This window comes from Pan troglodytes, chromosome 3 (genome assembly GCF_028858775.2).
Source record: "Pan troglodytes isolate AG18354 chromosome 3, NHGRI_mPanTro3-v2.0_pri, whole genome shotgun sequence".
In the NCBI taxonomy this organism is placed as follows: Eukaryota; Metazoa; Chordata; class Mammalia; order Primates; family Hominidae; genus Pan; species Pan troglodytes.
Window position 1 is genome coordinate 122,312,232 of NC_072401.2, and position 13,013 is coordinate 122,325,244.

The following is a 13,013-nucleotide window of genomic DNA, read 5'->3' on the forward strand; positions in this document are numbered from 1 at the left end:
TAAATCCTCTCCAAATATGAATACGTCAGGATTAGGGTGCTGCACTAATGATTCTCACTCCCCTGTTCTTGTTCTCAAGCCTAATTGTTCCTGTGAGATGCTGCATGTGCCAACTGAGTGTTGTCTTCCTTTAAATGCCCGATGAACCAGGTTTGCGGGGAGGTATTAAGGGAAAGGTTTTCTTCTTTTGCTTCATTTTTCCATTTTTCTTCTGCTTCAGCGCCATCCGCACCCCTGCCTGCAGAGGCAGCTGTGAGTGAGGAGCTGCATTCTTGCCAGCTCCGTGTGTGGCTGTGGTGGATGGATGTGGGTCATTATCCTATGGCCAAGAGGCTTTCCTACAAATGTGGAAATGGAGTGTCAGTTTCATCGAAGCATACTCATACCCAGCAAAGAGCAGACTCAGGAACAGCAGTTAAAAGGTGGAGTCTTCCAGAAAATTAATCTTAATAAGTTAAGTACATTAGGAAGCCCCAAGGGTTGGATTTGGTTTACCACAATATGTCAGCAGCCTCATTCATTGTACTCTTCCTTCTGATACTAGTATGGAATAAAGTGGAAGGAGGGCAGACAGAAATTATTTTAGCTTCTGAGTACAATACACAAAGCAGTGAGATTCACACACTCCCACCCCCAAACATTAAAAGTTCCCTCACATTACTTAGCAATAACTGGCCAAATTAATTGGGTCTAGATCTCAACATTATTACTTCCTGAAGGAATCTTTGCATGGAGTTAGTCAGTATTCTTGGCAATATATTATACACACAAGGATTTGAGACAAAATGAGAAAAAGTTAGCTTTATTATGCAATTTTTTCAATTGGAATCAATTTCCCCAGTCACAAATGGAGAAGCCAGGAACCTGTAGTGTTGCCTTCAAGACTGGGGAGGCAGAGGCAGAGTATGTGCCTGGTGTGTTTATGTGGGGTGTGTGCGCATGTGTGGTAAGTGTGGTTTGTGTCTGTGGTGTGTATGAATATGTGGAGTGTGTGTGCTGACAGAAGCTTCCTTTTCTTTTCTATGGAATCACAAAGATAGTGAGCATAACTGTTCCCCATAACACCTTTCTTTCTTGGAGCAAAAGATCGATGAAAGTAAAGAGGTAGAGTTAGGCAAAAGAAATTATTTCTAAAATTATTGAAAAGTAGGGATTATAGCAAATATTTTCTTCTCTTTTGTGCTGTGTCATTGGGACTTCAGCAAATTGGAGCCAGAGAAAGAAGGATCATAGTGCGGCCACAATAGCAACGCAATGGATTTTATCTCTCTAGTATGTAATCTTGTTAGGATTCCCCAGGGAGATGGGAAGAAAAATAGCAGAAATGAAAAAAGAGCAAAGGGACCTTCAAGTTAGGGGAATAATGTTTGGTAAACAACTCTGTCCTCCACTCTCAGTGTGCATTCAACCAAGCACAGTGCATAGAGAGATAGGCAGTATGAGATGTGGGCTGCCTAGACATTTTTAGAAATAAGTAGGTATTTAAATAATAATTGCTAAATTGATTTACAAAATTGGGAGGTCATATGTCTTTTAGATTAGATTCTATTAGCGACTTAGCCGCATTAAAAGTGTTGACACAGTAGCCTTGTAGTATAGTTTGAAGTCAGGTAGCATGATGCCTCCAGCTTTGTTCTTTTGGCTTGGTACTGGTACCAAAACAGAGATATAGATCAATGGAACAAAACAGAGCCCTCAGAAATAACGCCGCATATCTACAACTATCTGATCTTTGACAAACCTGAGAAAAACAAGCAATGGGGAAAGGATTCCCTATTTAATAAATGGTGCTGGGAAAACTGGCTAGCCATATGTAGAAAGCTGAAACTGGATCCCTTCCTTACACCTTATACAAAAATTAATTCAAGATGGATTAAAGACTTAAACGTTAGACCTAAAACCATAAAAACCCTAGAAGAAAACCTAGGCATTACCATTCAGGACATAGGCATGGGCAAGGACTTCATGTCTAAAACACCAAAAGCAATGGCAACAAAAGCCAAAATGGACAAATGGGATCTAATTAAATTAAAGAGCTTCTGCACAGCAAAAGAAACTACCATCAGAGTGAACAGGCAACCTACAAAATGGGAGAAAATTTTTGCAAACTACTCATCTGACAAAGGGCTAATATCCAGAATCTACAATGAACTCAAACAAATTTACAAGAAAAAAACAAACAACCCCATCAAAAAGTGGGTGAAGGACATGAACAGACACTTCTCAAAAGAAGACATTTATGCAGCCAAAAAACACATGAAAAAATGCTCACCATCGCTGGCCCTCAAAGAAATGCAAATCAAAACCACAGTGAGATACCATCTCACACCAGCTAGAATGGCAATCATTCAAAAGTCAGGAAACAACAGGTGCTGGAGAGGATGTGGAGAAATAGGAACACTTTTACACTGTTGGTGGGACTGTAAACTAGTTCAACCATTGTGGAAGTCAGTGTGGTGATTCCTCAGGGATCTAGAACTAGAAATACCATTTGACCCAGCCATCCCATTACTGGGTATATACCCAAAGGACTGCAAATCATGCTGCTATAAAGACACATGCACACGTATGTTTATTGTGGCACTATTCACAATAGCAAAGACTTGGAACCAACCCAAATGTCCAACAATGATAGACTGGATTAAGAAAATGTGGCACATATACACCATGGAATACTATGCAGCCATAAAAAATGATGAGTTCATGTCCTTTGTAGGGACATGGATGAAACTGGAAACCATCATTCTCAGTAAACTATTGCAAGAACAAAAAACCAAACACCGCATATTCTCACTCATAGGTGGGAATTGAACAATGAGAACACATGGACACAGGAAGGGGAACATCACACTCTGGGGACTGTTGTGGGGTTGGGGGAGGGGGGAGGGATAGCTTTAGGAGATATACCTAATGCTAAATGACGAGTTAATGGGCGCAGCACAGCAGCATGGCACATGTATACATATGTCACTAACCTGCACATTGTGCACATGTACCCTAAAACTTAAAGTATAATAAAAAAAAAGTGTTGACACATGAAGGCACCATTTATGCCCATGCTTGCATTATTTTAGTGCAGTTTAACATTAGTATACACTTTGATTTTCCCGCGTAGTAGCACAAATGAGATACTACTTCTCTTAATTCAGGAGGCAACTTACAATTCCCATTCAATTTATAGTATTTTTAATCAAAATATTTTCTCCTAAGAAGTGTGCTCCTGTAATGCTACTTGATGATAACCCAAAAGAATCATAAAAATAAGTTGAGCTTGCCAAGGTAATCTACAAAGCAGAATTGTAGCACGCCAAAAACTGGGTGCTCCCAGGTTCAAGACAGTTTTGAATCTTGGCTCTACCACTTACTTGCCATAAGAACCTAGGGAAATTACTGAATCTCTCTGTGTTCTTGATTAATCATCAAGGCGGTATTTATACCTCTCCTGCTGGGTGAGAAAGCTCAGTAAATAAACTAAGGGAGATCATCTACAAGTTAGTTCATGCTCAATAATGCTAGCAATATAGTCCAAAATATTCTTTTTGTTGGTAAGAAAAGTGGAGCCCAAAACAAAACATAGCAAAGAGAAGTAGAGGCTGGCCTAACTCCCAGTTCTAACCAGACCCTGAAGGAAGGCTTTCACCTAACCTTATCACAACCAAGACAAAGTAAAGACATCTTTCTCTTCATGTGAGACCTTCAATCAAAGATCAAAATCTTCATGATTACCAACAACCTAAAATACGCTTAGTTTTACATTTCCTAAGAACAGATCATGTGACTTCCTCTCCTTTCAAAGGGACATAGCTATTCTTCACACAATTTCCACAAGTTGTGTATTATTAATAATGAAGTAAGAGTCACAGCTCAGGGTATAACTCTTATAATGAGTTGAAGCAGAAAAGTCCCCAAACAAATGGTGTGGGTAGAGGCACACAGGAGAGGCTGGGTCACTCTCAGGACAGGGTTGTGAAATCCATCTTTTGGGAACGGCAGTTGCCCTGAGCAAGGGCTCCTCTTTCCACATTTGTAGTCCCCCACTGGAGTTCAAATTAAATTAGGTCTCACTTAAATTGGATTTTCTCCCATTACATTAGCATTTCCACAATCTTGCCAATGTTTGGCAACTTGCTAATTAGTAAGAGGATGACTTTGGACTGGAGAGTTAAATCACATTTTCCTGCTGCTAAATAGGCCTAGGCCTGGCCTCTCAAGGAGTACTTTCTTGGGTGTTCGTTCAGTTTTTATCCCAGTGGGCATACCTCAGTTGGCAAATTAAATCCACCACAAGAAATTGACATTACAATGACTTTTTCACTAAACTGAAATGCCAAAATGTTTCCATTCCTGGGTATTACTTCAGTATAGGTGAATCAGGAAAACAACAGTTAACAAGTCAGCAGCTGACTTATACTTACGCTTATACTTATACTGAAGTAATATCCAAGAATGATTTGTCTCTTTGATAAATAGTAACAGAAACAAGCTTCAGAAAATTAATGTAAGACAAGGATAATTCTTTGTCAAGAATTATGTTCCAGGGTTGCAAAGGGCTGAACCTGAAAATATTTATTTTCCTAAGGCTCTTTCATCTTCCCATTATACAGAGCTTCAGGTGTATCCAGATACTGGAATAATAATAATTTGAGCTGGAATAAAGTAGCATAATTTTTGGAAGCTGAAACTGGATAATTTTAGCAGTATGTTTGGATTGTTTTCTTCAACTGCATTTTCAGCTTTGCAGTTGCTTTAGGTTTACTTCTAGAAGCATAGATATCCAAGGATCTCACATTTCTTGTTATATGTGTATATATATATATATGTATATACATATAAATGTATAATTTGAGATCATATTTGTGAGAATATACATATATACACACACATATATATGTATATATGTATATAGAGGATCACGAAGAGGATCTCAAGTTAGTCCTAGCAGAATTCTTATTAAATGGATAAACTTAATACTTCTAAATCTGCTTAATCTTTAGACATCTGTCATGTCACTATAAGATTTAATTGCAACAAAATTTCAATAAATTCCATTTTCATTTTAATTGGCTTGAGAAGTCAGAATTAAGTTTTTCATTAAAATTAATCAAATCCATAGGAAGGAAAAACACAGATTTAACTATAAATCCATATGTCTGAAATATTTCTGTAAGTATATATGGACACAGCATAGCCATATAGCCATCATCATCCCATCAGGACTTTGTCTTCCTTTTTTTTTTTTTTTTTTTTTTGGTGGTGTGGAGTGGGTGGGTAGGGGGGACTGAGTCTTGCTCACTCTATTTCCCAGGCTGGAGTGCAGTGGCGATCTCAACTTACAGCAACCTCTGCCTCCCTGGGCTCAAGTGATCCTCCCGCCTCAAGCCTCCTGAGTAGCTGGGTTTATAGGTGTGTGCCACGAGCCTGGCTAATTTTTGTATTTATAGTAGAGATGGGGTTTCACCATGCTGGCCAGGCTGGTCTAGAACTCCTGGCCTCAAAGCAATCCACCTGCCTCAGCCTCCCAAAGTGCTGGGATTATAGGCATGAGCCACTGCACCCAGCCCAAGACTATATCTTTCATAATCAAGTCTTGTGATGCAGGCCCACAATTTCTCATCATCTTAAAGAAATGATCTGTCTAAGGAATAGCTTCCAATTAACCATCTTATTCAGATTGAACCACTTATTTAATTTAACGAGGTATATACACCTCTTCAATTCTATGTTTAGGATCACTGAGGTCAACAATATGTAGTCAAATAGCTAAAGAACTAAGGCACTGTAGAAGAAGAATGGGAGCAATGTTAAACATTTACAACTGCAGAAATTTTTACCCCAGGAAACGCACACACACACACACACACACACACACACACACACACACACACGTATATATGCACTTTAAATCAACATACAATATCCCTGCAGCAAACACTGAGTTGCTTAAATCATAGAATCATTTTTGTGCATCCAACAGCAATATGCTGAAGAGATTTTCAGGGAGTCGTGCATCATCCATCTGCCAAGTCTCATTTCAAGGAAACTGGAAGTTGTATTTGGTTGTATAATAACTGGCTCCTCCAATTTGATCAGGATCTTAGCTGTCAGAATCCTTTTCCCGTATTCATGCCAAAGGAAAACATGACCAGGCACAAATAACAGGGTAGATGATGTGCCTTTGTGGCAGAAACAAGCCTCAGTATAAACAAAGAAGAGGGTCCTCAGCCACGCTCCCTCGTTGCCTGTTGTCTCTCTCTGTTAGTGTGTACTTCTACTGATGGACTTTCTTTACTGAGGATAAACCTGTGGAAAAGAGTAGGAAAATGTTTTAGATTAAAAATTAACATTTCATTTCTCTTCTTCTGGCTTAAGGCTGACATAAAGTTCCAGGATGGCAAAAAAAAAAAAAAAAAAGTTATGTTATATTCATAAGCTCCCCACAAGTTTACACTGAGAAATCAAGAAGCGGGAGATGGAGGGTTATTATTTTAAGCATTGACATATGCTTACCATTTTGTGAAATAAGTTGTGGCCTCGTTCTAATTATGCCTGAGGAGGAATGTTCTATACTAATTCTCACTCTTGCTGGCATTTTGGCTTGGGCATGTGAAAGTAAGTCATATATATGACTTAGGTTAGGTTCAGTACTTACCCCAGAGAAAGAAAACTTGCCAAATATGATCTTTTAATATATGGTACTGGGTACATTATTGCCAAAGCTATAGAAAATATCCTATAGAAAGACTTGTTGGTGTATCATGAAGACCAATATGAAAAATCTGGAATATTTTGATTGAGTACTATTTGATAATGAATACTACATGAAAGACAAAGTCAAATAAGTTTACTCATGGCAACAGGAAAAAATAATCATAGAAATGCCAAGAAACAAAGAGTTATCCTTATCCCTGATAACTTAAAAATATGCTGAATGTTTTGTACTTGTTGTCCTCATTTGGTATACCAAAGACGTGCTAAACTAACATTTTGGTAACAGAAAAAGCAAATAGGAAGATAATAAGTTACTTTTCCAGGCTGAAAAATTATGTTGCTGAGGACTGTGGTCACTATGTTAAAAAGGTATCTAATATGTTGAGAACATAAATTTGAACTCAGAAGCATAAATTAATTGATCTAACCAATCTGAAGTTAACATTAAATAAATCCACTAATGATACCTCTCCCTAGGTATCTTAAATATTTTAAAATTAACTCCTTTTCAATTTGTACAGTGCTCTTGTGAAACAGGCATAGAATTAAAGATCAATAGCCTGATATTTTAGATGGAGAGAGGCTGTGGCCAATGAGATAATCCATGGCAGAATGGAAATCTGAACAAAAACAAAGATAGGTCTTTAGTTTCTTGAAGGGAAGGCACAATTTCCCTGAATGTATAGTGAAGGTGGGAGGAGGGCCTTAATCCACTGTAACTGGTGTGCGTGTAAGAACAGGAAAATTTGGACACAGATGGAAGATGGTCATGTGAAGACCGAGGCAGAGATTGCAGTGATGCTGCCACTAGCTAAGGAATACCTGGAGCTACTAGATGCTGAAAGAGGCAAGGAAGTCTCCTCCCCAGAGGATTTGGAAGGAGCTTGGCCCTGCCAACATCTTGATTTTTGGATATCTAACCTCCAGAGCTATGAAAAAAAAAAGTTTTTCTATTTTAAGCCACCCAGCTTGTGGTATTTTGTTATGGCAATCCTAGGAGACAAATCCAGTCAGTATTTAATTGGTTAGTATTAGACATTAGTAAAAGCTAATCATAATATTTAGGCTTTGATCTTCTATATTGTAAAGAAATAATTTCACAACACAGTTTCACATCCCTACATTTTATGCCTTTCTAGATACATTAATAATCCAGCTCTGGCTCATTAGACACAGCATAACTCTGTACCCTATGAAAAATTTGGAATGTACAGAAGTGACTGGCATGCAATGCAATCAGAAACTATAGCTTTTTGACATTTCAGAAAGGAAGAAACAAACAACATGTTTTTCAAGGTTAAACTAACTCTGTTATGACGTAATTGTTCTATAAACATGGAAGTCATTTTGCATCTCGTTCTGATAACAGATGAAACAAGATGAAAATGTTCTTTGTAAAATCACGTTTCTAAACAAAAGCTGTAACTCATTAATATCTGTGGACTTCAATGTATTAAAAACATCATTATTTAATGCTATACAGAGAGAAAGCCAAGTCTCAAATGACTTGAAAACATTCGAAACTCTTCATTTAAAATCTTTAGTTTTTGAAAGAAGGGTTGACTTCAATGTGTCTCCAAAGCATTCTGAAATAACCACAGACAGTAACTGAGAGCAAAGCTGGAAATTAGTTGACTGGAAGGCTGTGCACCATGGTACTCAGCACCTACCACCCTCAGTCCCTAGTCAGAAAGCCCTTCACTGGTGTCCCCATATTATAGAGGACTCTGCTCTGGCCCTCCTCCAGCCACACCCTTCCTCACAGTGTGAGCGACCTTTCCTCCAGAACAAGCTCCTGGCACCCAAATGCACATCCCGAAGTCCCTGCCCAGGTGATTCTGGGACTGCTTCCAAGACTCATGTGGTCCTCTTCCCAGCCTGAAGGCTGTCGAAAGAGTGCTGTGTGTAGAGTGGTGAGGGGTGTATGGACAAGGGTGGGATCTCCCAGCTGGGCTGTCTTCAAGTCTGCACTCAAGAGTCCTTATGATGGGAAGTTGGGGAGAGAAGGTCGAGGGTCCCAGGCAGGAGGCCAGGGCTTAGGTCTCCCTGTGCCACCATGTCCTGTCACAGACTGGTTTTGAAACTGAGCATTGTAAATTGTACTTTGGTTTTCCATGTATGTTTATCAAGGTAGGAGGATAGATTATACTTTAATAGTTTCTATGCTTGATTCATGAGATTTACACAGATAGGATGTAGCTCTCCACTTATTCTTGCTCTAGGCCCCAGAAATGTTAGAGGAGGATTTAGTAGTATCATTGAAATTTAATCACTCATTATCTGCCATACCTTTTCAAATGCATGAAGTTACTTCTTCTTCTTTTTTTTTTTATTTTCTTTTTTGAGATAGAGTCATTTTCTGTCACCCAGGCTTGAGCGCAGTGGCGTGATCTCACCTCACCGCAACCTTGGCCTCCTGGGCTCATGTGATCCTCCTACCTTAGTCTCCCGAGTAGCTGGGACTACAGGCACATGCCACTAGACTTGGTTAATTTTTGTATTTTTTTGTAGAGACAGGGTTTCACCATGTTGCCCAGGCTGGGCTTGAACTCCTAGGCTCAAGCAATCTGCCCACGTTGGCCTCACAAAGTGCTGGGATTATAGGCATGAGCCACCACTCCTGGCCTTAAACTAGTGATTTCTTAATAGTCAATACCACAAAATTATTTTATGAGAATTCTGAGCAATTCAGTTACACCAACAGATTAAAAGGACCTTTTTAATTAAATGAACCCCAAACCAGCAAGAACCACTACTGAAATTAAATAATGACACATCCATCATTTGTGACAAGAGTGATGTCAGAGTTCTGCCAATTCTTATGACGTGGCTTAAGCTATGAAATACATCAACTGTGGAAGCTAGTAAAGGAGGCATAGGAATCCCAAACAGGTAGACTTTTGAGTGAGGAACTTTTTGGTGGTGCCCTAACCATGATCAGCCCTCTTCTCTGCTGCTGGCCAGCCATAGTTAGTTGCAGAGCTGTGTTAGTATGGAAAAGGATAGGTTTCAAATGACAACATACCCTGGTCAGGTTCCACCAGGGCTGTCCATGCACAGGTTAGTTCATAACATATTTATTACACACTTAATCTTACATAGTACTGTGCCTTTTACTTGTGATATTCTAAATGTCAAATGAGTAGCATGCTGTAAGTTCACACAAAGATGAGATTATTGAGGGTTAAATGCTAATCATATTATTATCTATGTTAGAGCCCCCTTCTCATTTTTGTATCTATACTTTCAGAAAATTTCAATAAAGTGAGAGAGGTATAGTAAGAGGAACACTGTACTATATAATTCAAACCATATGTTTTAGAATCCTATATATCAAATAATCTAATCCCCTTGCTAAATTTTATTAACTGTGTGATTTAGGCGTGTTACTTAAATTCTCTAAGCTTCAGTTTCCTCATGTGTTAAATAGTGCAAAGCAAAACCTATTTCATAGCTTTGTTGTGAAGATTGAAATAATGCTTTAAAAACAGGCCGGGTGTAGTGGCTCACACCTGAAATTTCAGCACTTTGGGAGCCAGAGGCAGGAGGATCACTTGAGGCCAGGAGTTCGAGACCAGCCTGGCAACAGACTGGAGGTGGAGCAAGACACCATCTGAACAAAAAATAAAAATAAAAATTAGCTAGGCATGGTGGTTCATGCCTGTAGCCCTATTCATGAGGCTGAGGTGGGATGATTTCTTGAGCCCAGGAGTTTAAGGGTACAGTGAGCTATGATCACACCACTGCACTACTCCAGCCTGGGTGACAGAGTAAGACTGTCTCAGACAAAAAAAAAAAAAACAACAAAAAAACAAAAAAAAACAAAGCTTAGATTGGTACATCATGGAGATTTTTTTGTTGTAGTTTTACATCTGTAGACACTGTTACACGGTATGTTTATACATCACAAAGCTCACTACATTTTTCCTAGCCAGACAAAAATCAGTAAGTCTCATACACTGACTACAACATTTCATTATTGCATATTCTATTTAATTTCTGAATGTCATCACAATTCATTTCTATTTTATGTAATCATTAGCTTGTGTAATATTGGTCCAGCAAGAATCTAATAATGATATATAAATGACCTTATGGTATTACTAAATTCTGTACTAAGTAATTTTATTTTCCAGTTATTAAACTCCAATTCAGAAAGAAAATATCTTTAATAGTCATTCCAGAGCAATATAAAATGGAAAATTATAATTGGGTAGCAATTCTGTTATTATACCATAATAGATTTTAAAATTGCATATATTATGCAACACTCATTCTGGTTAATGGTATGCCTTTCTAATAAAAGAACTCCATTATTGTTGGAACTCAAGAACTTCATTAAAACCACTGGCTATATTTGTAGTAGAAAGCAAAGAAAAAAGAGAGTCCTATAGTGTTTTGATAAATACCTGGATATTTTATAATGGAATTCTCACATTTCATATTTCTTTTCTATGATGCTGTTGTAATCTATGGCCTTTGTCACTCCCATTGCTGCTGTGTACAGCTGTCCAGATTGCATATTGTACTTCAGCAGACTCCATTCACATAGAGTACCATGATGAGCCCCTCAGACTTGTAAAGTTCACAACCTGCAAAACTACATGTCGTATCCCTGACTCCCTATTTACACTCCATAACAGACTCCTTGTATTAAAAACTAGATTTCTGTGATCTCAGCTCTGACTTCAAACGAGATCAAATTTCAAGAATGGCCTGAAATTAGACTACATAGCTCATCTTCAGCATTTTTAGATAGAATCAAATCTTTGGAAATTAATAAGTTAGAGTCCCAGGTGTGTGTCATATGAGACTTTAAACATGTAGCAGACATTTCTAACTTTTGATTATGTATACTTGATGAGAATAGAAGTGGGATTTTGATTATAGCTCAGTTTATACAGCCCGCTTCTGGGTGGCCTCACAAGACCATAGAAACAAGCAGTAGAAAGTATAGCAGATTCTAGAAAGAAAACAGAAAATGTTAAATCAATAAAAAATAAGATTTGAAAAAAGTACTCTTAGTTGTGAGTACTTCATAAGTGACTTTTAGTTTTCACCAGCATACTTTGAGATGGGCGTTGTGGGCAACCCTGGCCTAAACTAAGAGCCCTGCCTTGGAGTCTGACATTTAGTCATAAGGGAACACAGTTCTGAGCCTTTGGTTTCCTCTGTCTGTCTGCCAGTGACATTTAAAACATCTGTCTAGCAAACTCAACCTGGAATAGTGGGTGTGCATCTGTGCTTTGTAGTACAATTGCAGAGCTTTGTTGTTGTTATAATACAGCTCTGCTTACAGTTTTCATTTCTAACCCCAGATGGAATTCTGACTCTGAGACTGAAAAAGGAACAGAAGCCAGAATTGAGGTTCATGCATTTCTGCATTCGCACATTTTCTTTGTCTTAAGGAGTTCAATTTAACCCCAGGTGCATCAAATTAAAGTTATGTATGTAACACAACTTTATAGTAAGTCCTCCCCAAGTACGAATGAATGTATGTTGAGTAAACATCCCCAAAAGATCCCATTAAGATGTAAACATGAAAGAATGCTCAATACAGCGGTGGTCTTACCATTTGCCTTGTGTTGTACATCTGGCGGAAGCTGGTCAAGAGCATACCACTGATAGTCTGGCTGTGTGGAACAATACAACATTATTATAGCAATATGGACTTCAAATATAGTGGCATGTCAAAAATACAATTAGGCTATGTGGCTTTTATTAAGCAGGCAACACAAAAGTAATTTCTATCCAAACCTATTGCCAACCTCACTCATCCTGCTTACCCCCCATCACTGCCATCATCTCTCCCTACCCCCTCTTAAATCCACTCTGTGTTTGGCCAGAATTTCTACCACTTTGAGGTTGTGACATGTTTTCTTTCTTTTTTTGAAACAGATGTGTTTTGAATATCTGCAGAAGTATAAACACTTGTAAAACTTACTACAGCCCATCAATAAAACAAAGCAACTTAGCATCAACAAATACTCTTTTTGAGACCCTCACACTAGAGGCAATGAGAAGGCCAGGAAAAAAAGTTTAATACAAGTTTTCTAATGGTTTAAGTAAGAAATCTAAGGTATTAAATGGGGATTTGGCATTGACAGAAGTTCAGGATGGTGAAGTAGGGCAAATCTTTCCCTTTTTGCTGTTGTGAAGAACCGATCCAGCAGAACCTATCCTCTAAATTGCTCATATAGTTTAGTCTACAGAGACAAGATTTTTCTCTTGGGATTTTTTCCTAGGTTTACACCAGTTAAGAACAGCTAGATATTGAATGTCGAACAAATTGCATTGAATAAATA

At 38.3% G+C, this 13,013-nt stretch overlaps 1 protein-coding gene across 8 annotated transcripts in view; it reads right to left on the bottom strand.

Annotated features, from left to right (window-relative positions):
- Nucleotides 1–5,936: 5,936 nt before the first annotated feature.
- The window catches only part of TNIP3 (TNFAIP3 interacting protein 3), a 95,425-nt gene continuing 88,348 nt past the window's right edge, over nucleotides 5,937–13,013 (bottom strand). For all 8 annotated transcript variants that reach the window (XM_009448214.5, XM_063809813.1, XM_063809814.1 and 5 more), the window contains 2 exons: nucleotides 12,281–12,341; nucleotides 5,937–6,300 (listed from right to left, as the gene is read on the bottom strand). In XM_009448214.5, the coding sequence (XP_009446489.1) occupies nucleotides 6,269–6,300; nucleotides 12,281–12,341 (93 nt within the window). In that variant the 3' untranslated portion in view covers nucleotides 5,937–6,268. The remainder of the gene's footprint in view (nucleotides 6,301–12,280; nucleotides 12,342–13,013) is intronic.